At 34.8% G+C, this 25,410-nt stretch overlaps 4 protein-coding genes across 8 annotated transcripts; 2 read left to right on the top strand and 2 right to left on the bottom strand.

Annotated features, from left to right (window-relative positions):
- Positions 1-310: 310 nt before the first annotated feature.
- LOC104888232 (uncharacterized) lies at positions 311-6,515 on the top strand. 2 transcript variants are annotated; one of them, XM_010673131.4, is made up of 9 exons: positions 311-719; positions 837-1,020; positions 2,335-2,417; positions 2,525-2,625; positions 4,057-4,152; positions 4,318-4,371; positions 4,673-4,939; positions 5,453-5,607; positions 5,864-6,515. In XM_010673131.4, exons 1-9 carry the CDS (start codon positions 614-616, stop codon positions 5,934-5,936), a joined length of 1,119 nt encoding a protein of 372 aa, XP_010671433.1. In that variant the 5' UTR covers positions 311-613; the 3' UTR covers positions 5,937-6,515. The 2 variants fall into 2 exon arrangements, with proteins under 2 accessions (XP_010671433.1, XP_010671431.1); XM_010673129.4 differs by having other exon boundaries at positions 321-719; positions 5,453-5,543.
- Positions 6,516-10,950: 4,435 nt separating this feature from the next.
- Positions 10,951-13,492, top strand: LOC104888231 (hypothetical protein). Its single transcript, XM_010673128.4, has 4 exons — positions 10,951-11,110; positions 12,507-12,579; positions 12,668-12,723; positions 13,059-13,492. The coding sequence occupies exons 1-4, from the start codon at positions 11,070-11,072 to the stop codon at positions 13,171-13,173; spliced, it is 285 nt and encodes a 94-aa protein (XP_010671430.1). The 5' UTR covers positions 10,951-11,069; the 3' UTR covers positions 13,174-13,492.
- Positions 13,493-13,716: 224 nt separating this feature from the next.
- LOC104888230 (ferrochelatase-2, chloroplastic) lies at positions 13,717-18,736 on the bottom strand. Its single transcript, XM_010673127.4, has 9 exons — positions 17,963-18,736; positions 16,681-17,002; positions 16,441-16,584; positions 16,226-16,327; positions 15,311-15,414; positions 15,105-15,231; positions 14,856-15,008; positions 14,632-14,732; positions 13,717-14,281 (listed from the first exon to the last, which is right to left on the bottom strand). The coding sequence occupies exons 1-9, from the start codon at positions 18,046-18,048 to the stop codon at positions 13,969-13,971; spliced, it is 1,452 nt and encodes a 483-aa protein (XP_010671429.1). The 5' UTR covers positions 18,049-18,736; the 3' UTR covers positions 13,717-13,968.
- A 2,079-nt stretch (positions 18,737-20,815) lies between these two features.
- Positions 20,816-25,410, bottom strand: LOC104888228 (protein ABIL2). Of its 4 annotated transcripts, none has more exons than XM_048640140.1 (10): positions 25,026-25,410; positions 23,488-23,626; positions 22,933-23,015; positions 22,670-22,820; positions 22,182-22,281; positions 21,960-22,049; positions 21,732-21,876; positions 21,549-21,640; positions 21,331-21,452; positions 20,816-21,221 (listed from the first exon to the last, which is right to left on the bottom strand). In XM_048640140.1, the coding sequence occupies exons 2-10, from the start codon at positions 23,590-23,592 to the stop codon at positions 21,051-21,053; spliced, it is 1,059 nt and encodes a 352-aa protein (XP_048496097.1). In that variant the 5' UTR covers positions 23,593-23,626; positions 25,026-25,410; the 3' UTR covers positions 20,816-21,050. The 4 variants fall into 4 exon arrangements, with proteins under 4 accessions (XP_048496097.1, XP_010671428.1, XP_048496098.1 ...); XM_010673126.4 differs by having other exon boundaries at positions 21,549-21,637; positions 25,026-25,404; XM_048640141.1 differs by lacking the exon at positions 25,026-25,410 and adding an exon at positions 24,807-25,006.

Below are 25,410 nucleotides of genomic sequence, written 5' to 3'. Positions count from 1 at the left end.
AAGTTGATATTCGGAACAATTATCTTTCTTGACAAAAAAATGAGTGGAAAAAGATGAAGAAGTAGATATGATATATTACCAAAAAAACAGTGTATTTGTATAGATTATAATGTACCAAAAAAAATGTGTAGAAGAAATTAAAGGAGTATTCTTTTTCACTTCCATATATTATTGTGTAAATATTATTGGGTAGTATAATGTCGATGTATATCTTTAAATGTCAACTTTTCATGATTTTACCTATCAAATATCAATAATAATAATGATCATAATTATTAGTGAATAAATCAAAATAATCGATCTTAAATTCATTTCCTTAATTTCATACATCCTCTATTTTTTATATGTAATATTTGTCTTTTCTATAAGTCTAACTAGGAAATAAAAAACTCCACAATTTTTTCATCCTCATAAATTTCAAATTGCAATATAAATAATAAAGGGTGGTATTACCAACTAGATAAATCCAATCTTCCCTCGTTCTATATATATATCTCCAACATTTCAGCTCGTTACTCTCCTTTCTTTCTATGAAACAATCACAAAAAAAAAAAAAAATCAACATTTTTCTCTTTCCACTTTCTCTCTCTTAAATTAGGCACCCACCAAAACGATGCCGTATTGCAACATTTCTGGTGAACAATCCACCAGCAAAATTGGCACCAAAATTTTCTACAGAACATACGGCAATGGACCAATAAAAGTTCTTCTCATAATTGGTGATTAATCTAATCTTTCATTTATTCACAACATTTTGAAGTGGGATTTCCTTTAATTTTTCTGGGTTCATATCAAATTTTCCAAATTTTGATAATTTTGCATGTTAATTTGACCAGGTTTAGCTGGGACCCACGAATCATGGGGACCTCAGATCAGAGGGTTCACAGGAACTGATGTACCCAATGATGATAAATCAACGGTAGATGATGAGGTTGCAGGTAATGGGTGTATGGAAGTTTGCGCATTTGATAACCGAGGTGTAGGTCGGAGCTCCGTTCCCACTAAAAAGTCAGAGTATACGTAAGTTTTATTATAATGTTTCAATGTTATGATTATGTCATGTATGTTATGATTTTTATGAAGTCAATTTTGGAATGTTTGGGGGAAAATGTGAACTTTTTGATTGAATTTTTTTTGTTGGGTGTGTGTAATTTAGCTTTAGGATGATGAAAAGATCCCACATTTGAAAGGAAATTGATCTTTTTTCTTGTGGGATTTTCATAATTGAAGAAGTATAGTTCAATGTTATGATTATTGTCATGTATGCTATGATTTTTATGAAGTCAATTTTGGAATGTTTGGGGGGGAAATGTGAACTTTTTGATTGAATTTTTTCGTTGGGTGTGTGTAATTTAGCTTTAGAATGATGAAAAGATCCCACATTTGAAAGGAAATTGATCTTTTTTCTTGTGTGATTTTCATAATTGAAGAAGTATAGTTCAATGTTATGATTATGTCATATATGTAATGATTTTTATGAAGTCAATTTTGGAATGTTTGGGGAAAAATGTTAACTTTTTGATTGATTTATTTTTGTTGGGTGTGTGTAATTTAGCTTTAGGATGATGAAAAGATCCCACATTTGAAAGGAAATTGACCTTTTTTTTTGTGGGTTTCCATAATTGAAGTTGTATGAAATTTAAAACCTTTTGGTTTATGTGATAGTGTTCAATTGATTATTTTGTTGATCACTGTTTGTTGTATTAATTGAATTAATTTACTAGAATTAGTAAATTGTTGCATTTTTCTTTGTTGTTGTTTGTGGGTGATTGTAAATTTGTAATTTTAGTTAAGGAGGAGAGATATAGAGGGATAGATGTGAACCCGAATTTAGACCGATACAATTCTTGGATACTTAGCTGGTGATGTTAAATTCTTGGTTGAGAAGGTTTAATACAAAGAAGTGTGTCTATTGTTCGAATCGGCTAGATTGTTTGTGATTACAATTGTGTGGTACTGATGAACTCAATATTTATCTGCCATTTTATTGGATTGTTAGAGATGTTGAAGAATAAAAATATCTGATACCCACTTTTATTGGGTATCTTAGTTAGGAGTATATGATTTTGAATTGGTAAACTCTGTGTTGACCTTTACTTGCAACATGGGAGTTAGATATTCATTCCTTTGACGAATGTTTCTTGATTAGTGCTGAACTAGTCAGGAAAGATGGCTATGTTTGTTATATAAGCTTATGCAAGCTGACAATAATTTGAATGGGTCAGCTAATTGTATATTACCCTAATAAGATGACAATTAGAGTTTAAAGTATGGTTTTTACTCATGGACATTTTATTCTTGTTGATATGTGACACAGTATTATTGTTTGTGCAGAACAACAATTATGGCAAAAGATGCTATAGCTCTTATGGATCATTTGGGTTGGAAGAAAGCTCATGTTTGTGGACATTCAATGGGTGAGTTCATGATATTTGGGGAGTGTTTTTTGTGATTGAACCCTTTTTCGTTCTCTTCTTTTTGGCCTCTTGGAAGAAGTTCTGATACTTACTTTGTCTTGCAACAGGTGGTATGATAGCTTGCAAGTTGGCAGCTTTAGTACCTGATAGAGTAACATCCTTAGCTTTGCTTAATGTAACTGGAGGAGGGTTTCAATGTCTTCCAAAGGTAATGGATCATGTCAATTCCACCTAAAAATCATCTGTTATCCTCATGATCGGTAGTGCTTATTGAATTGCTAAGCTGAGCTTAGGTCTGTTCTAGGATGATTAGTATTAGTTATCACTACTGCATAGAATGATTAGAGTTTATTTCTACCCTGACAGCGATTAGTTAATCTTCTTCATAATGTTCCACTTCTTTGAATCTGGTCAGTAACAAATGAAGACAGCTTGCACTTAGTTAGGACATCAAGGTTATAAATTTACAGTGATTTCAGAGTAGAATAAGCAGAAAAGAGAGTTTAATGGTCTATCCTCATAGCCTTTTGGAAGTACGGCGTTTGAGCCCATGGTTTCACACTTTCACTCTGGGAGCTTCCTTTCGAACAGGCAAACATAGGTTATACAAGGTCGAGCACTCCTCATGCTGTTATCTTTCCAAAAAAATTGTTGCGTGTTTGCCTTGTGTAAGGCTAGCAATTTAGACACTTTTGCATGATAGGACCTATGCACTATTATGCTTGGCCTCCGAACTCCGAAGAGGCTTCCCGAAGGATGGATGATCCTTCATTGGCATGAATTCTATGTTCTGTTTTATGTCAGCAAACTTTTTTACTTCTGTTTGACGTTTATGTGTTAGCATGAAGTAGTCTTAGTTGAATAGATTGATTGCCCCTGAACTGACTATACAGCAATATAAAACCCACTTCTGCATGTATCATGTATGACCCTCAAATTTTGTGATAGTAGAACTTGTGTATGTTATCTTGTTGAGACAGGTCGACACCTATGCTTCATGGTGTGTGTATCTCAGCGTCAGTGTGAAACACCATCTCTAAATTCTCTGGATTTTGGGTAGAATAAGAGAGAGACTATACAAATTAAAACACCCGATTAACTTCTGAACTACTTGACACAGGAGGTCATGTTCTGAAGATTCTATAATTATGAAATAAAGGCCAGTTTTTTTATTTTGTACTGTGATCATACTTCAACCATTAGATGTAGTTTTTATTATCCTTTGTGAAAGTGAGAGCATAACCCCAAACTAATTGGGTGTTACAAGCTCAATTTTTTTCAAGGAGAAAAAAGCATTAGGAGACCCTTCTCACGTGGGGACACCTAATGAATTGTTTACAAGAATAGAATATAAAGCAAATTATTCCAAGGATAAATATCAAAGAATAATCAACTAAATGACCAACATTAGCAATTCAGTCTTGGGCTTTGTTACAAGCTCAATTAGGCATTAGTTTTTCTTACTCCCTTCATCTACATCAAGTGTCACGTTGATAGAGTAACTTGAACTGATAATTTGACATCTAAATCTGAAAAAGGTAGTATTTATCAGCAGTAACAATTTTCTTTAATATAAAGGCAATACAATATGAAGTCTGAGTTATGTATTCTGAATGACACTGTTACTTCTCAATTTCAGCTTGACCGATTAACTGTATCAGTTGCTGTGCGCTTCTTGTTGGCCAAGACAGCAGAGGATAGGGCTGCTGTGGACTTGGATACGCATTACAGCCAGGTAAATTAATCTCCTTCGCTTATGCTGCAAAATTTGGATCGAATTGGTTAGCAAGTAGCAACAAGAGGAAGGAAATGCTTTAGCTTCACATTCTTGTCACGTATTTTCCAATACATGTCCAAGTTCTGGCAAATACTCATAAGCAAATGTTTTTTCTGGGTACAGGATTATCTTGCTGAGTGTGTTGGAGAGAGTACCAGACGAGCAATCTTATATCAAGTAAGCGTTATGTAAGCTATACCACATTATTATCAGTTTGGATGTAATGATGCAGAAACTCTTCTTTTTGTGTGTGTGTGTGTGTGTTTGGAACTTTGGACTAATGTTTCCCTCCTTTCTTTAAATTTTTTCTAATCCAAATTTTCTCAGTAAGTTTTTGTAAAATTCCTCTTTTCACCCATTCTTATAATTGCATGCTCTTTTGAATCATGTCGCGACTTATATTTTTCCAATTATGTCTATATCAGGCTTTATGATTACCAGCGTAATTGTTAAAATCATATTTTGCTTACTGTTGCAGGAATATGTCAAAGGTATATCAAAAACTGGGATGCAATCCAATTACGGTCTTGAAGGTCAGATCAATGCTTGTTGGACACATAAGATGACCAGAACAGAAATAGAACAAATACGTGCTGCTGGTTTCCTCATATCTGTCATTCACGGGAGGCATGACATTGTAGCTCAAATCCGTCATGCAAAACGACTGGCAGAGAAGTTGCATCCTTTCGCAAGAATGGTGGATCTTCATGGAGGGCATCTAGTGAGCCATGAAAGGACTAATGAGGTATGAATGTTTTCTCTGGAAAGTCAAATTATGAGTTTTTAAATGTTTTTTTTCTCTTTATAATAATAACCATAGAAATCTGTAGAACCCATGCACTTGCACATTCTACATTGACCTTTATTTTTCTTAGGGAAATTATAGAGTGACCTTTTACTTTTGACTTTCCTGTAAAATGACCCTCACTTATTCGACAATCGCTAGAATAACTCTCAACTCTGAAAACACTCGGGAAATTATCTATGGTAACCTTGGTGATAATTGTCATGTCGTGAATTGTGAAATAAAGTCTAAGATATAGGGTTACCATAGATAATTTCCTTTTTCTTGTGGTATGGAAGATTGGAAGGTAGTGTAATGCTTCCATTGGAAGTGGTTAGTGACCTGGTGAAGTTAATTTTGCCAGAGTCACCTTTTCTTTCAAAGTGATTTTCAAGTCTTCAGTGTTTATTTTGCCAAATTTTCACAAGGCAGTTTCAACAACAGACTTGTATCTTTTTTGTTGTGAAATTTCAGGTTAATGACGCGCTTCTTGACTTAATTAACGCATCAGAATGCAAGACAAGCCCACGTGATTGGACAAATTTGCCTGATAAGATGAGCTCAGGTACGCACTCACCGACACTCGAAGCTCCTGAGCTCAGTTTTGCTCCCTTCTGTTTTAGCATGAGGTGCTACAAGCGCATTCAATATTATGCATTATATCACTTGTGAAAAAACTTATTTGGCTAAATATTAGCTAGCTAAACATGAGATAGGGAAGTTGTTGTACTGTGTTTCCTACGCAGAGTACAATTACAAAAATGTCTCCACTAGACCTATGAAACTAAGACTTAGCAAGCTAAAATTCAGCCAAATAGAGTCACTCTTACTTATCCGTGAGGAAGAAACAACTACTTTCACATCTAATATTTACTCCCTTTTCAGATTGGATTGGACCATTGAGGATGCTGAGCACTACAAAGTCAGCTACAAGGAGCAGTCTATCGTCCATGTATAGAGTATTGGAAAAATTGAACGGTTTCTTGATATATCTTTTCGGAATTTTTGTGCTTGCATATGAGTACATACGAAGAGTTGTGGGAAGATTCAAGCCTGTCCGGATCGGGGCTTCTCTCACATGAGCCAAATCTTTTGGCCCGTTGCTCGTCACTTGGTACTCTGATGGTTTCTACATTCGAGGCAGAAGTGAAGCTCGCGAAGTGAAGCTCGTGAAAAGGATGCAATGAGAAACTCTCTCCGTGAACTCGGGGTGCGGTTCAAAAGCCAGTCATGATTTTGTGCAGTGAGATTTTACAAATATGGAAAGGGCAGCAATTTCTGTCCTGAAGGAAATTTGTACTTCGAGAAAAAAAAAAGGGGTAGTATTTTGTATCCCCTTTTCCTTTTTTGTTGCGAGGTCTTCTTTTACCACCCGCAACAAAAAATAAGGGTGATTCACATATCAACTGTAATTGTTTAGAATTAAGTGTGATTCGCTATTGTATGTATAGGTTTCTGATAACAACAGTGAATAATACTCTTCTATATTCCCTCAAAGTAAAGAAAACTCTTCTATATTTCATTTATCATTGAACTATATTCCTCTTCAAATTACCAAGGGTGAAACCAGAAATATTATTATTAGCCTATTAGGGTGGCCGAACTTTTCTTATGTAATTTTAAGGGGGTACCTAGGAAAAAACTTTAGTCCTAAAATCAATTGGTGACAGGACACTCATAAGTGGGGATTTCAATAGGTTTCAACATCTTCATCATTCATTTCGAAAAAGAAAATCTAGAATTGGAGGTGCTTGCCCTTCCTCCAATTTTCGCTGCTAATTTATCTACTTCTTTCGCAACAGTTGAATATTTTATACTTCATAAATAATACTTAATTATTGCATTCTTTCTGTTACGGAAGAAGTAGATGGTTTTGGCGGGCATGGTATTAACATAAGCAGTAGCAGCTCATATACTGTTAACACATAAGCAACTCATACTATTAACAAGGTAAAACAGTTCTTTCAAAAAACCTAACAAGGTTTATCATCCTTGATATAGAGGCTTGATTTCTCATTCCAGATTGGAAATATGTAGGTGATATCAAGCTGAGTTTGAGGTAGTACAATTTCGAGTGAGGTTATTTGGCTAGATTTTAGTTAGCTATTTTTTTTTTACGGATCTCTTTATCACTCATTTAGCTAATCAAAATTCAACCAAATAATTTTTTTTTAGCTTAGCTCACATGTAATAACAGTGTAGCACTAGCACTCCTTTTGAGTCTTTAAAGACCCAAAACTTTTATGTTAAAATTAGGCTCCTAATTTACCGTTAACTTTAATCAAACAACTCAAATTTAGCCATTTAGGTAAATAGAATGCACCTCTAGCTTAAACTCAATTTGAATACACAAATTCTCATAAAAGACCGTCTGACGTTAAGTCAGACGGCCATTAGTTATATTTTTTGGGCAATTAGTTATAGTTGTTGCACGATTAGTTATTAGTAACGTCAAACAGCCATTAGTTATATTTTTTTGGGCAATTAGTTATAATTGTTGCATGATTAGTTATTAGTTATTAGTTATTAGGTTTAGGATAAAAGTTATGATTATGTAGTCATTAGTTATGATTTTCGGGTTAATAGTTATAATTTTTCTATATCACTCAAATTCAGCAATGCCCAGTAACTTGCAGTTACAACTCCCTATATAAGATCTAAACATTATTTTTCATCAAAGAAATCTGAACATTATTACTTTAGGAAAAAGTCTCATAAGAAAGAATAACAATAAAATACATAAAATTTATTCACATATCAAAATATACAGCTTTAAACAATTATAGCATACTATATTCAATTAACAAAATGATATAAAACCAGGTCATCATCACATATTATTTACCAAAAAGAATTAAACTCGTAACCCACTTAATTTTTAATGCAAGAAATTATAAAACCAGCAAGAAAATTATAGAAAACTTGCCTTGAGTTTTAACACGTTGATCCTGATGAAGTGATGAGTTTAAGCAGAAAACCCAATAAATTATGATGAGTTGAATGATTTTAATAAAACTTGAAACTGAAGATTTGAGAGAAATTTCATGCAGAAGTGTTTTAGAGGAGATATACAAATTAAAGGAAGAAAGAATAAATGTTGATGTAAGGATAAGAATGATGTTTAATCTCATAACATAATTTTAGGTTATGGTAGAGGTGACTATGTAAGATGCTATGAGAATATACGAATATGCTAATATTCTATGCCTTCATTTTATTTTTCACCCATAAGATGCCTTGTTATTTTCATGGTGCTACGTTTGTGTCGCTCTTATATATGGGGTGGGCCGTGGGGCGGTGGGGACCTTTGGCTTTATGAGTTTGTTTTGAAATCGCCTATTTTTAAATTAAAATTAGTTATTAGGTTTGGGCTATGCCACGAGTAAGAAAAAAATTTATTTATTAATACAATACTTTATGATAATAACACTGTCATCCTAGTATGAACCATATAGTAATTAATCATATAATTATAATTAAAAAATATGTTATTTTTATCATATATAAGCATAACAACTACTTTTACCGAACACTTATATTGTAAATAGCTACTTTCACAGCTAAGAGCTAACAGCTACTAGCTGACAGCTAACCGCTGATAGCTACTCCAACAACCAACAACTACCCAACCGCTACTTTTGCCGAACAGGCCCTAAATACAACTTAGCCTAGTGGTTAAGATTTTAGTATATGTACATGAACTAAATTTCCTAGAGAGAGCGCCACGTGACACAGTTTCTTGTTTATGCATGTCTTTTAATATATTTGTATAGATTAAGCAATAGTAAATTCAATATTAAAAAGAAAATTAGTTCAAGAATAACTAGGTTAATGTCTTTCGATAACTAATTTAATCCATTTAGTGACTATATTTACTTTTATATTAAAATTAGACCATCTCTTTTAATAATTTGTGTTCAGACTTTAGTTACCAATTTACCATAGTTTAATTATCTTATCTTCGGTTGTAATTTTACATCATCTTGTTTTTTTAGATAACAATTTTACATCAACTTACATGGTGCTTACAGGAGATTTATGTCATGAAATTATGTTTGGCCTTCAATTAATAAAATTTCTCTTTCGAAAAAAAAAATACTTTATATCATATGTTTTTATATTCATAAAGTTTTAAATTAAGAACTGACAGTAATATCGTACAAGTCCTAAACTAATAGTATTGAATTGTACCTCTATAAAAATTCATATTATTATCTATTCTAAACTATTAAATACGTTCTATTTCTTTTTTTTTAAAAAAAAAAAAACTTATGGGACTACCACCATTCTTTTCTATGGTAGTAAGCTTAAAATTCTAATTTATGCACTTATTTTTATAGTTTTCATTAACAATATGATCTCCCGTTCTCTCTTTGTTTTTTGTTTTTTTTTTGAATAGTAAAATTAATTCATTAATAAAAAGTTATACGACATCTACATAAGCAATCGAATCAAACAAATACATAAGTTGAATCAAACAAAAATTTCCTTCATAAAACTACGATCGTCAAACAAATCTTGCAATGTGGAACATCTCCCGCTTATATCGCTGGAAAATACAGCCTTGTTGGAGAGACAATCTAACAATCCCTTGTAGTCGTGAGGATGATTTCCGTCGGATTCATCTGACCGTATTCGAAAAATTGATAACCTTTGTGATCCCGCATAATTCTTCACCAATAAAATAATTTCACGACAATCCATTAGATCTAGTATCCCGGATTGTAACCTGTAGAAATTCCCCCTCTAAAAGAGGAGAAAAACCATGTCTTTCGAAGGAGGCCGAAAAACCTTGTCTTTCGAAGGAGATCGAAAAACCTTTTCTTACGAAGGAGATCGAAAACCCTTTCTTTCGAGGGAGATCGAAAACCCTTTCTTTCGAGGGAGAAATCGTTATTGGAAACCTAAAAACAGTTATTGGGTTCTTTTTCTTCACTATTAGGAGTTTAAAGTTCGATTTGTTAGTCTCACCTTCTTTTGTAAGAGTCCAAAATTTGCCTTGTATGGTTTGTTGTAGAGGTGATCATGGGCCTGGGCTGATTCGGGTCGGGTCTTAAAAATAGTCCATTGATCAGACCGAGCAAAAAATCGGGCCAATTTTTTGATCCCAAAACTCGTTATTTCAAATAAAAAATGAGAGGGATTTTCAGAACAAAATCGGGTCGGGTCAAAAAATAAACTGAAAAATCTTTTTTTCTTGGCCAAAGCAAAAAAAAGGGACCGGGTCGGGCCCGACCGCTAGCCAAAATTATGCACAAACCCACCAAAAAATCGTGTCGGACCCATGGACCGAGCTGGAGTACATTTGATCAACTCTAGTTTGTTGCATGGATATAATTAATTCATGATTCGTCATACAAATTTGCAATCAATATTAGATCTTCATACACGATCTAATAAAAAGAATGTATTCTCGAAACTATGTAGACTGATAGACGTTCTCATAGAAAAATGTGCGATTCAAGGAATAAAAGGAGACTATGTTGTATTTCATTATTAGGTTTGTGTTTCGTTGTTCTTTAACATCAATTATAGATACTATATGACTTCGAATTTATTAAATTTATTGTTTCTCTTAAAAAAATTAACTTAGTGAATAAATTTATCTTCTTAATCTCTTTTAAAATATTAATAGAGAAAGTTATTTTTAAAAATTAAATCTTTATTATTTCCTTACAAAATAAATTTTTATTTGGTTCAATATGAAAAAAAATAAAAATCCCCTTTTTTTCATTTTTTTTAAGAGAAATTTCATTAATTGAAGGCCAAACGACATCTACTATAAGTAATAAAGAAAAACACGATATAATTAAACAAGATCAGATCAATTTCGTTTTCGATGAAACTACATTGAATCAGATCGAATATTATGACGCAAATCCCTGGTATTAGAAGAACATTATTAATTTATCCATATTAACCGCATCCGAGCTCCAATACAACCAATAATTATAGAGGAGGAGGAGACCTTCGCAACAGAGAAAACTAGTATTTCCATATCAGGGCACAAGACCTTTCTTCTCCTTTTCTTCACTTGAAAACCCCTCACTCGTTTAAGAAGAGTCTGTCTCACATTTTGTATTGACAGAAAATGGAAGCGCAAAACCTTTCTTCACCTTGGCAGTTCAGCTGGTTAGTCTTTTCTCTCTCCTCTTTTCATTCTGAAACCTGCGATTTAGCTTGTAATTTCAATTGGGGTTTTTGTAAATCATGCTTATATCATTTTTTTTTTGACATCCCAATTTCATTGCGTAAATTGTAAATTTCCAGTGTTTTTTTTTATGTGGGTGTAGTAATTTATATGAGAAAACTTTAACTATCTAAATAAATCTCAAAGATAACTCCTTTTTTCGTTTTTTGTGGAGTTAATGTGATTATATTAACAAGCGGATATTACTATGGAATTTTGTAGCTTTTTTTGACCCGTAAAAAGGTGAGAAAACAAGGATTTACAGTCTTTATATATGGTGAATTGATGATTGATTGTACTTCTTGTTATGAATTGTGTTTGAGACACACAAATTTGAATGATTTAAGAAAATTTGGTACTTTTTGAAGATTTGTTAATGCGTACAAGACGCTTAGCATGGTATATAAGATACACAAATTGGGGTGTTAACAGTTGATTGTTTAGCCTTAAGAAAAAGAGAAATACTTGTGATGTAAAAGTTGTGGAGTTTGTGTATTGCAGTAAGGCTCAAATTGGTTTTTTTAAATGGTCTACTCTAATGACTAATGCCAATAATCTTAATTTAACTTCACAAGTAACAAGCTCATGTATAGGGATTAGGGATTAGGGACTAGGGAGCCTTCGAACTTCGGAGTTCAAAGGGTTATGGATTGATTTCGCGTGTATAAATTCCTTTATTCATTCTCTTGTGCTTTTCAAGAACTATCCCTCAGTAGAAATATGAAGTAGGTTCCCTGAATCTGATGTCAACTTTCTGATAAGATCTTGATTTATACCGAGAACTGAGAAGTATTTTTGTGGAAATCCTGCTGTCTTACAACAGTATTACGCGATGATATGCAATCTCTTACATGCAATTTCGACTTGACTTGTTTTTTAAATGAACTTGGCTGGAGTCATAGATCATCGTGGTGGCTAGTGCCTAGTAGAGGTATGTCATTATGCAATAATGCAAATATGGGAGGAAATTGAACTTTTCTTGCCTTAAATTTGGTTCTTCTATGTGATTTAGATTCGTTGTGGTATTTATTTAACTCAGTTATAAATTATAATGATGTGATTGCATGAAAAACCAGTATTTTTGTAAAGTTGATGAAAGATTGTAAAGTGAGGTCGGTGCTTTTGGTATAGCTTGAATAATTAGTGCGTTTGAAGGCTTTAGTTTTTCTTTTAGCTTGTGCCTGTGATAGTTTTGTTGTTTTTGTTGTTGAATGTTTGCATGTTCTTCAGTTGCTTTGTGGTGTTTAAGTCAATGCTCCACGTTTCCAGTTTAACTTTAATTTCTTCCCCTTGGTTTTAATTTATAACAAGACATGGATTTGTCTACTTGTTGTGCAGTGACTTAGAAGTTAATTTTGAGTCAGAGGAGAAAGCTTCCATAGTATATGCTGCTCTAAATGTTGACAAAGAGGTCAGCCTTCTTGATGCTTCGACCATCACATGATATATCTAATTGTTTCTTAGACCATGTGATGTTCATCTGGCATAACCATTTACAGCTGCAACCAGATAAAGTAAAGAGGGTGATGTCAGTCTCCGATGGGAAGCTTGTAGTGTGAGTTTCTTTTCTGAGTTAAAAAGAAAGGGTTCATCTTATCTTTTCTGCTTTCCCTAAGAGAAACCTGAAAAAAGTTCGAAAAAACTGGTCTCAATTTGACGATTAGAAGTTAGAAAATAGAAACAAACTTTACCCTTGCGACGCTCAATAGGTTTAGTTATGCTTCTCAGTCTCTGGTTATTCTCCCCAGCAAAGTATGAGTTTATCATTTGAACAACTATACAAGTTCTCTACAAATATGAAGGCTCTAACATCTTAAGAGTAAATACTAAATAGCATATGCAACTTTTTTCATCTCATCTTTCTCTTATATGCAAATTCTCTTCTTGCAGGCATTTTGAAGCAGTGGAAGCTAGATTTCTTCGTGCATCATTCAGCGCTTTTGTGGATATTCTGACGCTTGCAACGAAAACTATCGAAGAATTCAGCCCTGGAACGGAATTATGAGACGTGCTTTAGTAATTTCTCGATAGTTATCCTCAAATGGCTACTCTTGATGGAATTGACTTCATGTCATGAGTTGGTTACAAGAATATGGGAAGTCTTAAGATACTGCTGTTTTACTCTGTATACGTGCCTTTTCTGACATAACAGCCTATCGATCTTGATCTGTATTGTTCTGAGCCCCTGTGCCTTATTTAACCAGTGAAATTCAAATCATATTGAGTTGACAAATTGAAGGATATATTCTCCTGTGGACATATTCTCAATTTCAATGATTGAACTCGAATTTAATTGGGTTTCTTCATGAAACCTCTTTTATTTATTGTGTTAGGAACCTTAAAGTTCTGATTAAATGAGGATCGAGCTGCGGCCTGTGGCTGAGTATCCCATTATGGCTCTCTGTAATGCATGGATATGGCTGCAAAATCTGAGCGGCTTCTATCTTGCTGCAAGCAGGAGCCTTCATAAGGGATCTTCACCATAAATATCCCATATCTAGCTAAGACTTCAATGCAAGTTGGCAACAAATGAATTTAAGAAGAAATATCGACAGTAATCAATTTTCTTTTAATTGTTGTAAATTATGGTAAAAGAAATCTCTTTCTATATGCCATTCATTCTATACAGGTGTATATCTGAGAAAAATAAGCAGCAGGCTACAAAGATATATTTCCTACAATTCCTCATCACCTGAAAATTGAACAAGAAACGAAAACCAAGAATACAAACATCTTCTACTCTGATTTTCCGATCTCAATTCTCTGTATAGCTCGGGTAAATATATCCTACCATCTATTTCTACAAAAGGTTGTTCTTAAAAGCCGAGATCACTTTCGGGGACAAAAGTAAGATAAAGGCCAAGATTGAACCGAAAAACAACTTTATGGCATACTTGACAGGATCATTGTTATCAACTTCTTCGTATGTGCTGGTTGACATCGCAGTAGCTGATGGTAGAGCTTCAGTGACAGCATCAGCTAGATCATTAATGAAAGAAGGAGCGCAGTTGAGAGCAGGAACACGACCCCAGTTCTCGATGCCAGATTCGAGCGCCAATTCCTTGTATTCCATATCGATCTCTTCAAGTGTCTCAATGTGCTCACTTACAAAGCTGCAACAAACAACAATCTGTTAAGAGACTTACTCCACTAATCAGGCATATTTCAGCTACGAATAAAGTATCTGTGAAACCATATACAACGGATACATGAAATTTACTTGCTGCGTTTTGCTTTTTCCAAGACAATGCTAAATTACTCCTACTACTTTCTAGTTTCTACATGATTGATCACTTGCAACATTCTTATACCAAAAAAAGAAGAAATTGTATCCTCATCATTCAAAATATCATCCAATAATGCTTCACAATGTTGCATAAAAGAATTTTAGCACCATAAATATGCCAACAATAAGTACGTCGAGCATAGATAAAAGTAAGTTCGTTGATTATTTGCGACTCACCTCACAGGAACAGCCACTAGACTCTTTACTCCTTTTTGGCCAAGCTCAACGAGAACTTCATCTGTATAAGGTTTCAGCCATTGCACTGGACCGACTCGACTCTGAACATGGAGGAAATGAGCATAAAATTAGCAAAGAAACATATACAAAATAAAAAACAACTCCATCATATGAACAACTACTAACTGAGATTCGAAACCATCAGGGCTAGAGAATGAGAAGACCTGGTAAGCAAGTGTATGGTGGTTGTTGATTCCTCTAGCTTTTAATTCTCTCATAATGAGGAAGATGCAATCCTCCATCTGATCTTTGTATGGATCTCCAGCCTCCTCCACATAACTAACTGGGACGCCATGAGCACTGAAGAATATCATAACCTAGACATTATCACATTGGAAGTCAGAATGCCAAATCTTCAAAAACAAATGACCGCTACAACAAGAAAGCTAAGGCTAATGAAAGAACCAACCTACCTCATCTGGAATGGAGAAAGACTGCAGCTCTTTCTCAATCAAATCAGCCATGGACTTGACATAGCCTTCTCGTTGGTACCAGGATCGGATGATAGCGACTGGCATGCGAGATAGATATGCGTCCGTTCTGACAGTATTCAAATTATGGTAAGCCAATAGATTCAGAAAACATAAATGTCTCAACTCGGTCCTCAAGACGAATTTACCTGAACATATCTTGGAGAACTCGAAGGCTAGAACCTGTTGTAGATATAGAAAACTGAGGATAGAGAGGAAGGACAACAAGCTTTGTAATCTTGTCCCTCTTAATCTGAAAGTAATTAAATAAAGCAAACTTCAACTTCATTGCTTCGACAGATTTTCAGAAAGCCACATAATGCTTATGAGAGAGAAAAAGTAGAACTGTAAGAAACAAGATTACAAGACAGACAAACAGAGCCTCCCCGTTAGCAGAAAATTAGAGAACATGTAAGATTTATCTCAGCAGGTGAAACGAAAATAAGAAATCTTGTTTGTAACATTCGACTAGTAATCAACAATTAGAATGCTCAACACATATTTCCACAAGTAGCATCATACTCTATGATAGAAAAAGCCGAAGAAACTAGCAGAAAGGGTCAGGCTGTCCAGCTACAATTACATTTTAGCTCAGATTGACACCAGGGCAGCTAATAAACTAAATGCGCACTGTGAAACGACTGACCCTTGGATTTAGACAATCAGTAGTCCATGAAGTCGGATCAGTATTGTAATAAAGTCATGATACTTGCTGTAATAAGTCATGATACTTACTGCAATAATTCACTGAATAAGACCCAATCAGTTAGTTGCACCAAACATAATTGAGGCACAGTAGCGGCCTATAAACGTGAAATACAGCAAGACATTACACGGAAACAGGTTCAAATAAAAAGGCATGAGGAACGGTGTATCTAAGGAAAAACAACTCAGTTCCTAGAAAATGCAAAGAGCAGATAGAGAGCGAGTTCACAGCAGACCCATGTGTTTACATACTACAATGATTTAATAGAAAATGCAAGAGCAGATAGAAAGAGAGTTCTACAGCAGACCCATGTGTTTACTTACTACAATGATTTAACAGAGCAATAATGGAAGCAAACCTGCTGAACTGCTTCCTCTGTAAACGGGAACCAGTATCTCATGCCAACATAGACAGATACATTCTTGTTCTTTGCTTCTAATGCCAACTTAAGTGCATTTGCCTTCAAAAAATCATTAAGCCTTAGCAACATAATAGAATTCAAAATTTCATCATCAAGTATATGGTAGAGACGAAAGTAAGGAAGTCTACACTACAAAACAGAGCTTGTGTCACCTGCTCATCAGTTATCTTTCGCAAAGGTGAACCCCCTCCTATTGAAGCATATCCTTCTTTGCTTTTAGGGGCTCTAAGCATAGAGATCAATTGAGCCAGAGGTCTTTGCAGAAAACGGAACAGCATGGGAAGGCGAATGATATCCTATTTCAAGTTGTTAAAACAATCATATCAGATAACTCTAATAGCTTGATCTACCTTGAACCGCTAAGAAGACAATCAAACCAGTTTAAGACATACTGGGTCAGCAAATAGATTAAACAAGAACGGCTGGACATCGTTAAGAGTTTCAGGTCCTCCTAGATTTAAAAGGAGCACCCCAATCTTTTCCTCCGCAGCATGTGAAGGAGCTACCGCCAGGTCCTCGTCGTATATACCGGTATATATAGCAGCAGAACAAAATGTCTTCCCCACTCCATTACTTCTCTTATCTGGTTGACAATATGAAAGGCCACCGATATTGTTGCTTTGACTGTTGAACGAATCAGAAGGCATGCCAGATGAAGAATGCCTACATGTATATCTACAAGGAGGAATGTAAGTTCTGGTTTTTGAACAGGACCTGTCAACGCAACAATGCAATAGCAAGTGTAAGCAGCAGGACTAGATGATCACGAACCATTTTTGATGAGTACATTGTCTTAGTTCTATTTCACACTTGTGCACACTCATTACTCACACTTGAAGGAATCAAACACTAGCAGACACTAGAATACTATCCAAACGACCAAACGTAAAGGAGGCAATTAAAAGTTAGATCAGAAACCATAGATGATTCCTTAATAGCTAAATTAAGGAGAAACCAAACGAGGGGAAATCCTAGTTTCTAAGCGTTCGAAACATTACTTTTGTTTCTAGCATCTTTGGGTGTATATTCAACTACAAACATTGCACACTCCTATTATTTTCGAAGTGTTATATTCCAGGTGCATCATTTACCAACTATACTAGGACTTTAGAGAAATCTCCAATGGTAATATATACACATTTGTGATTCAATATACGATTTTTCAAACGTTAGGAACAAAAACACGTTCCCAACAGTTCGGAATTAGGCGCCTCTCAGGTGGGAGTACAAATGTACAATGACAGAAAGCAATTGAGCAATTGTGCAAATGTGCAACTCTAATGGACTTACACATATTGGACAGTAACAAGCATCGAATGCGAAAATCGAACATTTGATTCTAATAAGTTGACGAAGAGTAAGACCTACTCTATTAAAAATTAAAGCATACAAAATACTGTTAGAATGAATTACGATCAACCCCAGAAAAAATTGAACCCAACATGAACAAAAACACAACAATTTCATCAAAGAAAGGCTCAACATAGATGTTATAATTTCCCAATCAAATGATCTTACAACACGATCAAACCCATGATCAATTCAAAACCAAGAATCAAGACAGAAGAAATCAATAATACGATCTAACTATTAAACAATCACAAAATTTAATCCATATAGTATAAATATAACATAAGATGGTAAATCCTCAACCAAAAAAATCAAGATACTCACTTTAAGAATCTGGGTCTGAAATTTCTAAAGGAGGGAGATGATAATCTCATCTGAGAGAGCACACCAGAGCTTGTGGCTGCATCCATGGCGTCAATTAAGAGAAACCCAGAAAATGCAAAGCTGTAAATTGGCAATTTAGGACGTTGGAAGATCAGAAAACAAGAAATATCTTTAGGGTTTTTGATGGGTGTTTAAAAGAATTAGTAAAGAATGATACTTTTTATGCGAGGAATAATGTCATTGGTCAATGGAGGAAGAAAAGAGTCAGAGAGAGAATTTATGAGAAAAGAAGAAGTTTGTATGTGTAAAATGTAAATGTGTTCAACAATGGCGGTTGGTAATGGACAGTTAAGGCACACCTAATGTACGTAGACTTTTTCCAATAATAAGGTCGGTTAGTATATGCAATAAGCAACTCTCCAATAACAAAGACAAAAGGTGGTGAATATGTGTGTTTTTTTTTTTTTTTTTTAATCTTCTGACGAACGTTAAGGGACGTTAAATAAAAACTAAATATATTTTTAGAAATGGTATAAATTTTGGAATGAATTTCAAATCACTCGTCAATCGATATAATAAATGTTTAATATTTTCATTTTTAGTTATCTTAACTAATCTTCAGAGGCGTTTGTTAGCTTTTGCCTTTTTAAAATTCTTTTTTGATATGAAGTTCGGAAATTAGAAGGTGCACACAATGATAATTTGGCCTAGTATATATTTTGAAGGTTTATATTTGAGGGGATCGGAAAGATGCAAATAGCAAACGAGATTTAATATCATATCATTATCTTTTATAATATTACTTTTGAATCCCTAACCGGTTAAAGCTTGTTGAAGGTTCAATCGGTTTCAAAAGGTTTTGAGATTGATTCTCGCTCTTGATAAATTGGAATCTTATTTACTTCCCCTAATGTCAAGTTTTCTACTACTTACTAATTCTTTTTTTTTTATATATATATTTTCATCTCATGATTGTTAAGATTGTTTGTAAATATTGTGTGCTTTGGTTTGTATCTTGATCCTTAATGTTTAAATCCCACATGCTAGTATTTCATATCTACAAAAGAATTTCATCAGGTTATAGAAAATGTTTTCAGTTGAAAATTTGATGGATAATAACAGGTGGGCTTTTGCTCGCTTTCTTTATTTGAACTTTGATTAAGTTGGATATCTTCACGAGCCTCTTCTATTTATTTCTATTTTATCGGGAACTTGAAAGTTCTGGTAAATAATTCGTGTGTTTGAGGCACAAAACATATTTGCTAGCTTGGTGTAAAAAGTAATATTTTGGTAGACGAAACATCCATTTTTTAGCAAGTTGTGGTGCACCTTAAGGATATATGATTAGTGACCACTTGAGTTGTTGTCTACATCCTAGAAACTTGTACTTGTGTTATTGCCACTAAACAAGTGATGATCATAGACAACGTAATCGTATATAGGTATCAAGGTATGGATAACATTTGAGTAATCGTATGGGTTGGCAATCCTCATGAGGGATATAGAAAGAAAGTGATATTAATTTAATATTTTGGAGAGAGAAAATCCCTACAATTATTGGATTTATTATACTTTCTCTCTATCTCTTTCACAAGGGTTGTGCTCTTTTAGGGTCACAATTGGCAACTAGTGTTTGCCTCGTTATGGCTCCAGCGAGCCATCCTCGTTTCCCTCGCACAAGAGATGTGAGCAAAACTTTGGTTGAGGCTTGATATCCACTCGCTCAGTGGACTTGCCTTGAAAATTATGTCCAAGTCCATCATGCGAGTGGCAACCTATTGGGAACTAGTGTTTGCCTCGTTATGGCTCATGCGAGCAACCCTCGTTTGCCTCGCACAAGAGATGCGAGCAAAACTTGGGTTGAGGCTTGATATCCACTCGCTCAGTGGACTTGCCTTGAAAATTATGTCCAAGTCCATCATGCGAATGGACACCTATTGGCAACTAGTGTTTGCCTCTTGATGGCTCATGAGAGCCACCCTCGTTTTCCTCGCACAAGAGATGCGAGAAAAACTTGGGTTTGGGCTTGATATCAACTCGCTCAATGGACTTGCCTTGAAAATTATGCTCAAGCCCATCATCCGAGTGGACACCTATTGGCAAGTAGTATTTGCCTCGTTATGGCTCATGCGTGCCACCCTTGTTTGCCTCGCACAAGAGATGCGAGCAAAACTTGGGTTGAGGCTTGATATCCACTCGCTCAATGGAATTTCCTTGAAAATTATGTCCAAATCCATCATGCGAGTGGAATCCTATTGGCAAATAGTGTTAGCCTCGTCAATGGCAACAAATGTTTGAGATAGAGATCGAATTTGAGACAGAGCAACGTGGAAGAGTGTCAATGAGTTTCTGCAAAGTCAGGAATCCCAAGGCTCGCCTTGGGCCGTTTATTTATATTTCAACCAAACCTGAAAGATAAAGTTGTTTAATACTTTCTCCGATATACTTGTAATCAAACTCCTTAATAGGATGATCATAGACAATGAATGTAAATCGCACTTCATAAAATAATGTATCGGTTTATACAGGACTTTTTTTGGTCATCCAAGATTCAAGTTGAGGTCATCGTGGGAGCCATATGGTTGGAGCTCCCACCTTCCCAACCACATGGTTAGGTGTTTGACACTCATCAGCCCCAATTTAAGGAGTTCATGTAAATATTTGGTTATAGGTATAAATCTCGAGTTTTCAGTCTCTAACCCTGCTTGGACCAGTTTAATTACCGAATCAAAAGACAATCCAAGATTCACGTCTTCGTTGCACCCCCTTCTGGTTTTGACTTTGCATTGACCCTCTCTACCCTCCATGACATAGTTTATCGAACTACACAACCTCAGTGAGAAACTTCACATGGGAAACAGAAGGATGAAGAACTTTATATTGATACCAACAACCTTCAGTGATACATAAAATTTGATATATGATACATTGCAGCATGCAGAACATTGCCTCAAAACACATCTAATTGTGAAACAAATTACAATTACTTTCTTATGTATAAATTAAAAAGAAGATTAACTGCAAAATAATGCCCAGGTTTAATCCAGCCTTCTGGAACTTTTTTGCCTGGGCATTCCGATAATTCTTTTCAGTATTCATCCAAATAAGTGAATAACGTCTCATCTTTCTTCGACTTTCGCCTGCTAAGCAATGCCTTGAGTAGACGCTTGCTTTTGCTGGGGTGTCGCTCGGTTTCCTTTGGCTTCTCCTTCTCATCATGGACTCGCATAGAAACCGATTTCCATGAGTCCGAAAGATACTGCTCATAGAACAAACAGTTTCACGTTTTCAGATAACAATGTCTTGAAATTTAAGAGAATCTGAGAAGGTGAAGTTAAACAAAATCATATGCATTTTGCAATTCTTACCCGGTGCCTTTCGACGCCAGAATTTGGAGTTGTTGGCCTACTGGACTTTGGTGTTGTTGGTCTCGAAGCAAGAGACCCAGAACGCAGAAGTGGAAAGCGATGCGGTGAAACTGATCTTTTGTCTGATTATTGAATCAACATTACCAAGAAAAAAAATTATGATTGGGAAAATATAAATATATTAAAGAAACAGAAAACTACATTCCTGGAACACAAACCTTGTTCTTTTCTGGGGGCGGAGCTGGCAAAGGAGAACGACCCAGGTGATCGGGAAGGTCGAGAAGCAGGTGAAGTAGAGCGTCCTCTCCTGCTTCGAATGTGACTTACAAAATTAGTCATATGTTGCAAAGTGGTAAGGAGACAACTCCAACAAACAGCACATTTATGTTGGCAAAATTTACCTGGCAAATGAAGCTGATTCTTTAAATGTTGAATTCATTTCTCTAATTGAAGATGGCCTCTCTCTGATTGAGGATGGCGTTTCTCTATTTGAGGATGGCGTTTCTCTCATTGTGGATGAGGTCTCTTGAATTGTGGCTCTTATAGCTGTAATGAAAAATTAAGGAGCAATAACATGATTAACCAACAATCAAAGAGTAATAACATGATTAATAAGAGTAAAAACCTACCACTCCGAAACTGAAACCAGTCATCTTCATCTATGCCGCAACTTTTGTACTTCAAATTTGCAAGATTGCTGCTGTTCATAGTCTGACCGGCTGTTACGGTATTAGCAAACCAGCATGAGCATTAGGACAGCAATGTTACACAAAATTCAAACGAAGAGAATACACATTTATTCTCCAAATCCACAATTTAAAAGTGAAGTGAATACTGAATAGCGCTCTTGCCTGGTAAGACATATCGTTTATGGTATTTCGGTGTATCTATGATTGATGATTGCTGGGCCATGCCCTCCCGTTCAATGTACTCTTGGCATGTGCGTAATCTCTAAGATAAAGCACCACAAAAATTGAAGGGTCAGAGGTATGTCAAATTACCCCCAATATAGTAGAGAGGCTGTTCTAGTGAAACACAGCAAATTCATCCAAAAACTTGAGATATTTCATTTGTGGGCCCAACACAAGTATCCATTAACTATAAACAATGACACAGCACAGCACAGGTGACAAACTCCTAAATTCATATGTAGTACCTAAATTCATAATGAACCATATGAGTGTGACATACAGATTAAACAAGTCTCTACATAAGAATAAAGCTGTACACTTCCTTCTAACTTATATCTTCAAGTTCCATATCATTACAAGAAGTCATATAATGATCAAAATTCAGAACCAACAGCATGCACGAGTACGAAGGGAAAACAGGATTTTACCTGTTCAATGCATGACACATGAAATTCTGTTTCGGAGACTTCTTCAACTTTTTCCTCCAGAAGATCATTAACCTTATAAGTCACTGAACCTAGATGGTCTACTGTGTTCACCAAAGCTTTAATAGCATAATCCTTTAATGTCTCAATAACGCTGCACAGTTGGCCAGACGATAGCAAAATTAGCAAGAAAGACCTAAAAGTTCAAAAAAGAAAAATGAAAGAAGAAAGTTGAACTCCAATTAATCAATTTGTGAGAGTCTTACAATTGCTTTTGATCATCATTGGTGTAAGATAATTCAAAATACTCTGCCGCTGAATACAGCTGAGTTCGCAAATTCTTCAAATCCTACATACCAACAAGAAGGGGGGAAAGTGGGTTACAAATTAATTATTCTGATTTCTGGTGCTAGAAGGCCTTATAAATTATGCCTATTAGACCTAGCTGATAAGATTATAATCACTACAGTATATCTTAGTAAAAATAGCAGGCTTAAGACAGCAATTTTGATCCATATCTTCTATCCAATTATAATAATGCAAAATAAAAATCAGCATTCAACATGTTACTCAGCTCAGACTCAAGTACTTATGTCGGACATGAGTAAGTATCAAAGTGTCTCACTCAGCTTTTTTTTCCGAACTTTTTTTTTTTATGATTTTGGCCTAAAATGAGGTGTTGAAGTGTCTACATCCATGTCGGAGTATCAAGGATACGGAACTAGTATTTGAGGTAGAACAAAGAGAACCGATAACATATCAAAAAGCACAAGTATGAGGTGATAGCACAATATATAAGTGCCATGACTTGAAGGGAATACCTTAAGACTGTCTGCAAAGAGCAAACTTTGATGCATAGACATTTCATCGTAGTTGGATGTTCGATGATGAATAGGCACAGCCGCGGAAGAAGTCAAAGTCTCCATGGAGGAGAACAATGAAATTCAGATTTTTTTTGTCCTGCAACAGCCACCACCATTTATGTTCAATCAATTGTCCAAACTAAGTTACTAGTGAACTTCAAGAGAAAGATTCTAAATTTATAACTCTCTCACTCCTCCCCATCCTTCATAAATAGAGAAATAGGAGTACTATATGATATATCTTGTTTCTTGAAAACCTCAACACCACCTTTTCTCATCTTAACCTAGAAAATGTGTTCAAAAAGAATCCATTGTAATTCAACTTATGCAAAAGGAAAAGCAGCTACAAGGAGAGGAGCCTCATCTATACTAATATATTAAAAGACGTGCATAAACCAGAAACGGTGCCATGTGGCGCTCTCCCTAAGGGAGTTATACTCCATGTCATTCACAACAATAAAAAAAGTTAGAAATTGCATAGTATAGGTTTGATCCCGCAACCTCAACAACACAATTAAAGTCTTAACCACTAGACCAGATAACATTTAGCGTTATCATTAAGTACAATATTATAAATTGAAATTTTTCTACCCGGTAGCCGGCTAATAACTAGTGGCCTAAAATTAGACAATTATGCAAGATTTTCTATTTGAATATCCAATAAATGCAACAGAAAGAATTTAATAAAGCAAAAAAAAAAGGAATAAAGTGAGGGATTTGAGGGAATGACTTTGTTTACAGAATCAATATATAAAATTGAATGTGTTATGGAGTGATGGGAGCAAAATGATATCTAATCACTGATTTTCAGCAGAACAAGTTGAAAAAAGTAGTACTATGATACTAATAATTATCCATATTTCTGTACTACCCACAAAACAAAATCATAGCAAAAACTGCAATTTTACAAATTAAAAATTTATAAACACAGCTCAATTTGTCTCCTAACTTTGTCTAAATCTTCCTCAATACTCATTGTTAAAAGAGAAACAAAATGCCAAAAGTAATCCCTCAATTCTTAATAGTAGCACAAAAGAAGAGTTTCAGACATTAAAGGGGTGAGAGATTTAGGTAAAAATAATATGGACATAAAACTAATTCAGCTTATTAATACTACTAAGCATTAAAAAAACAGAAAGACCCCACCTTTAAGAGAATATGCAATTGTAAAACCTTAATTCATTTACTCAATTCTCAGACTTCAACAATCATTCTCTTGATCCTATTTAACAATAAAGCCAGATACTAATATTAAGCACAAACAATATCCAACATACCAAAACCAGCAATCCACTCTTCACCAAAATTCCTTCTAATTTCTTCAAAATTTTATCATTTTCAACCAAAATCCAACATACCCAACTCAAAAAAATTCAAATTCCAACATACCCAACTCAAAAAATTCAAATTCCAATATACCCATTTAAAAAATCTCAAACTTTAAACACTGATTTCACAAAAAAAAAAAAAAAAAAAAAAAAAAAAAAAAAACAAACCTGGGTTTTTGAGCCAAAAACAACCAAAGTTTCTTCCTTTTTTGCACCAAAAATTGGCAGCTCACTTGAAATAATAGCTGGGAAAACTCCCAAATCCCAGGAATCAGTTACCAAAGAAAAAAACTACTGAATTAAATTTGAAAGGCAAGGTTTTTTTTGTGTTTTTGTTTGATTTTGATATGGAAAATTTGATGTAAATGTACCCACTAATTTAAGAAAGAAATTATGCGAAGAGTTGGAGATTTAGAGGAGAGCACGTCGTCGGTAGAGAAGAGGAATTGGTAGCTTTCTAGCATGGAATGCGGAGTGACTGGGGTTTTGAACTTTGTATGACTTGTAGTACAAAAAGTTTACTTTTGCTAATACTTAATTTCTTTATGGAGAA

The sequence above is a fragment of the Beta vulgaris genome, chromosome 3 (assembly GCF_026745355.1).
Source record: "Beta vulgaris subsp. vulgaris cultivar EL10 chromosome 3, EL10.2, whole genome shotgun sequence".
NCBI lineage: Eukaryota > Viridiplantae > Streptophyta > Magnoliopsida > Caryophyllales > Amaranthaceae > Beta > Beta vulgaris.
The sequence above is the reverse complement of the archived record's forward strand: the minus strand, read 5'-3'. Positions and strand labels throughout refer to the sequence as shown.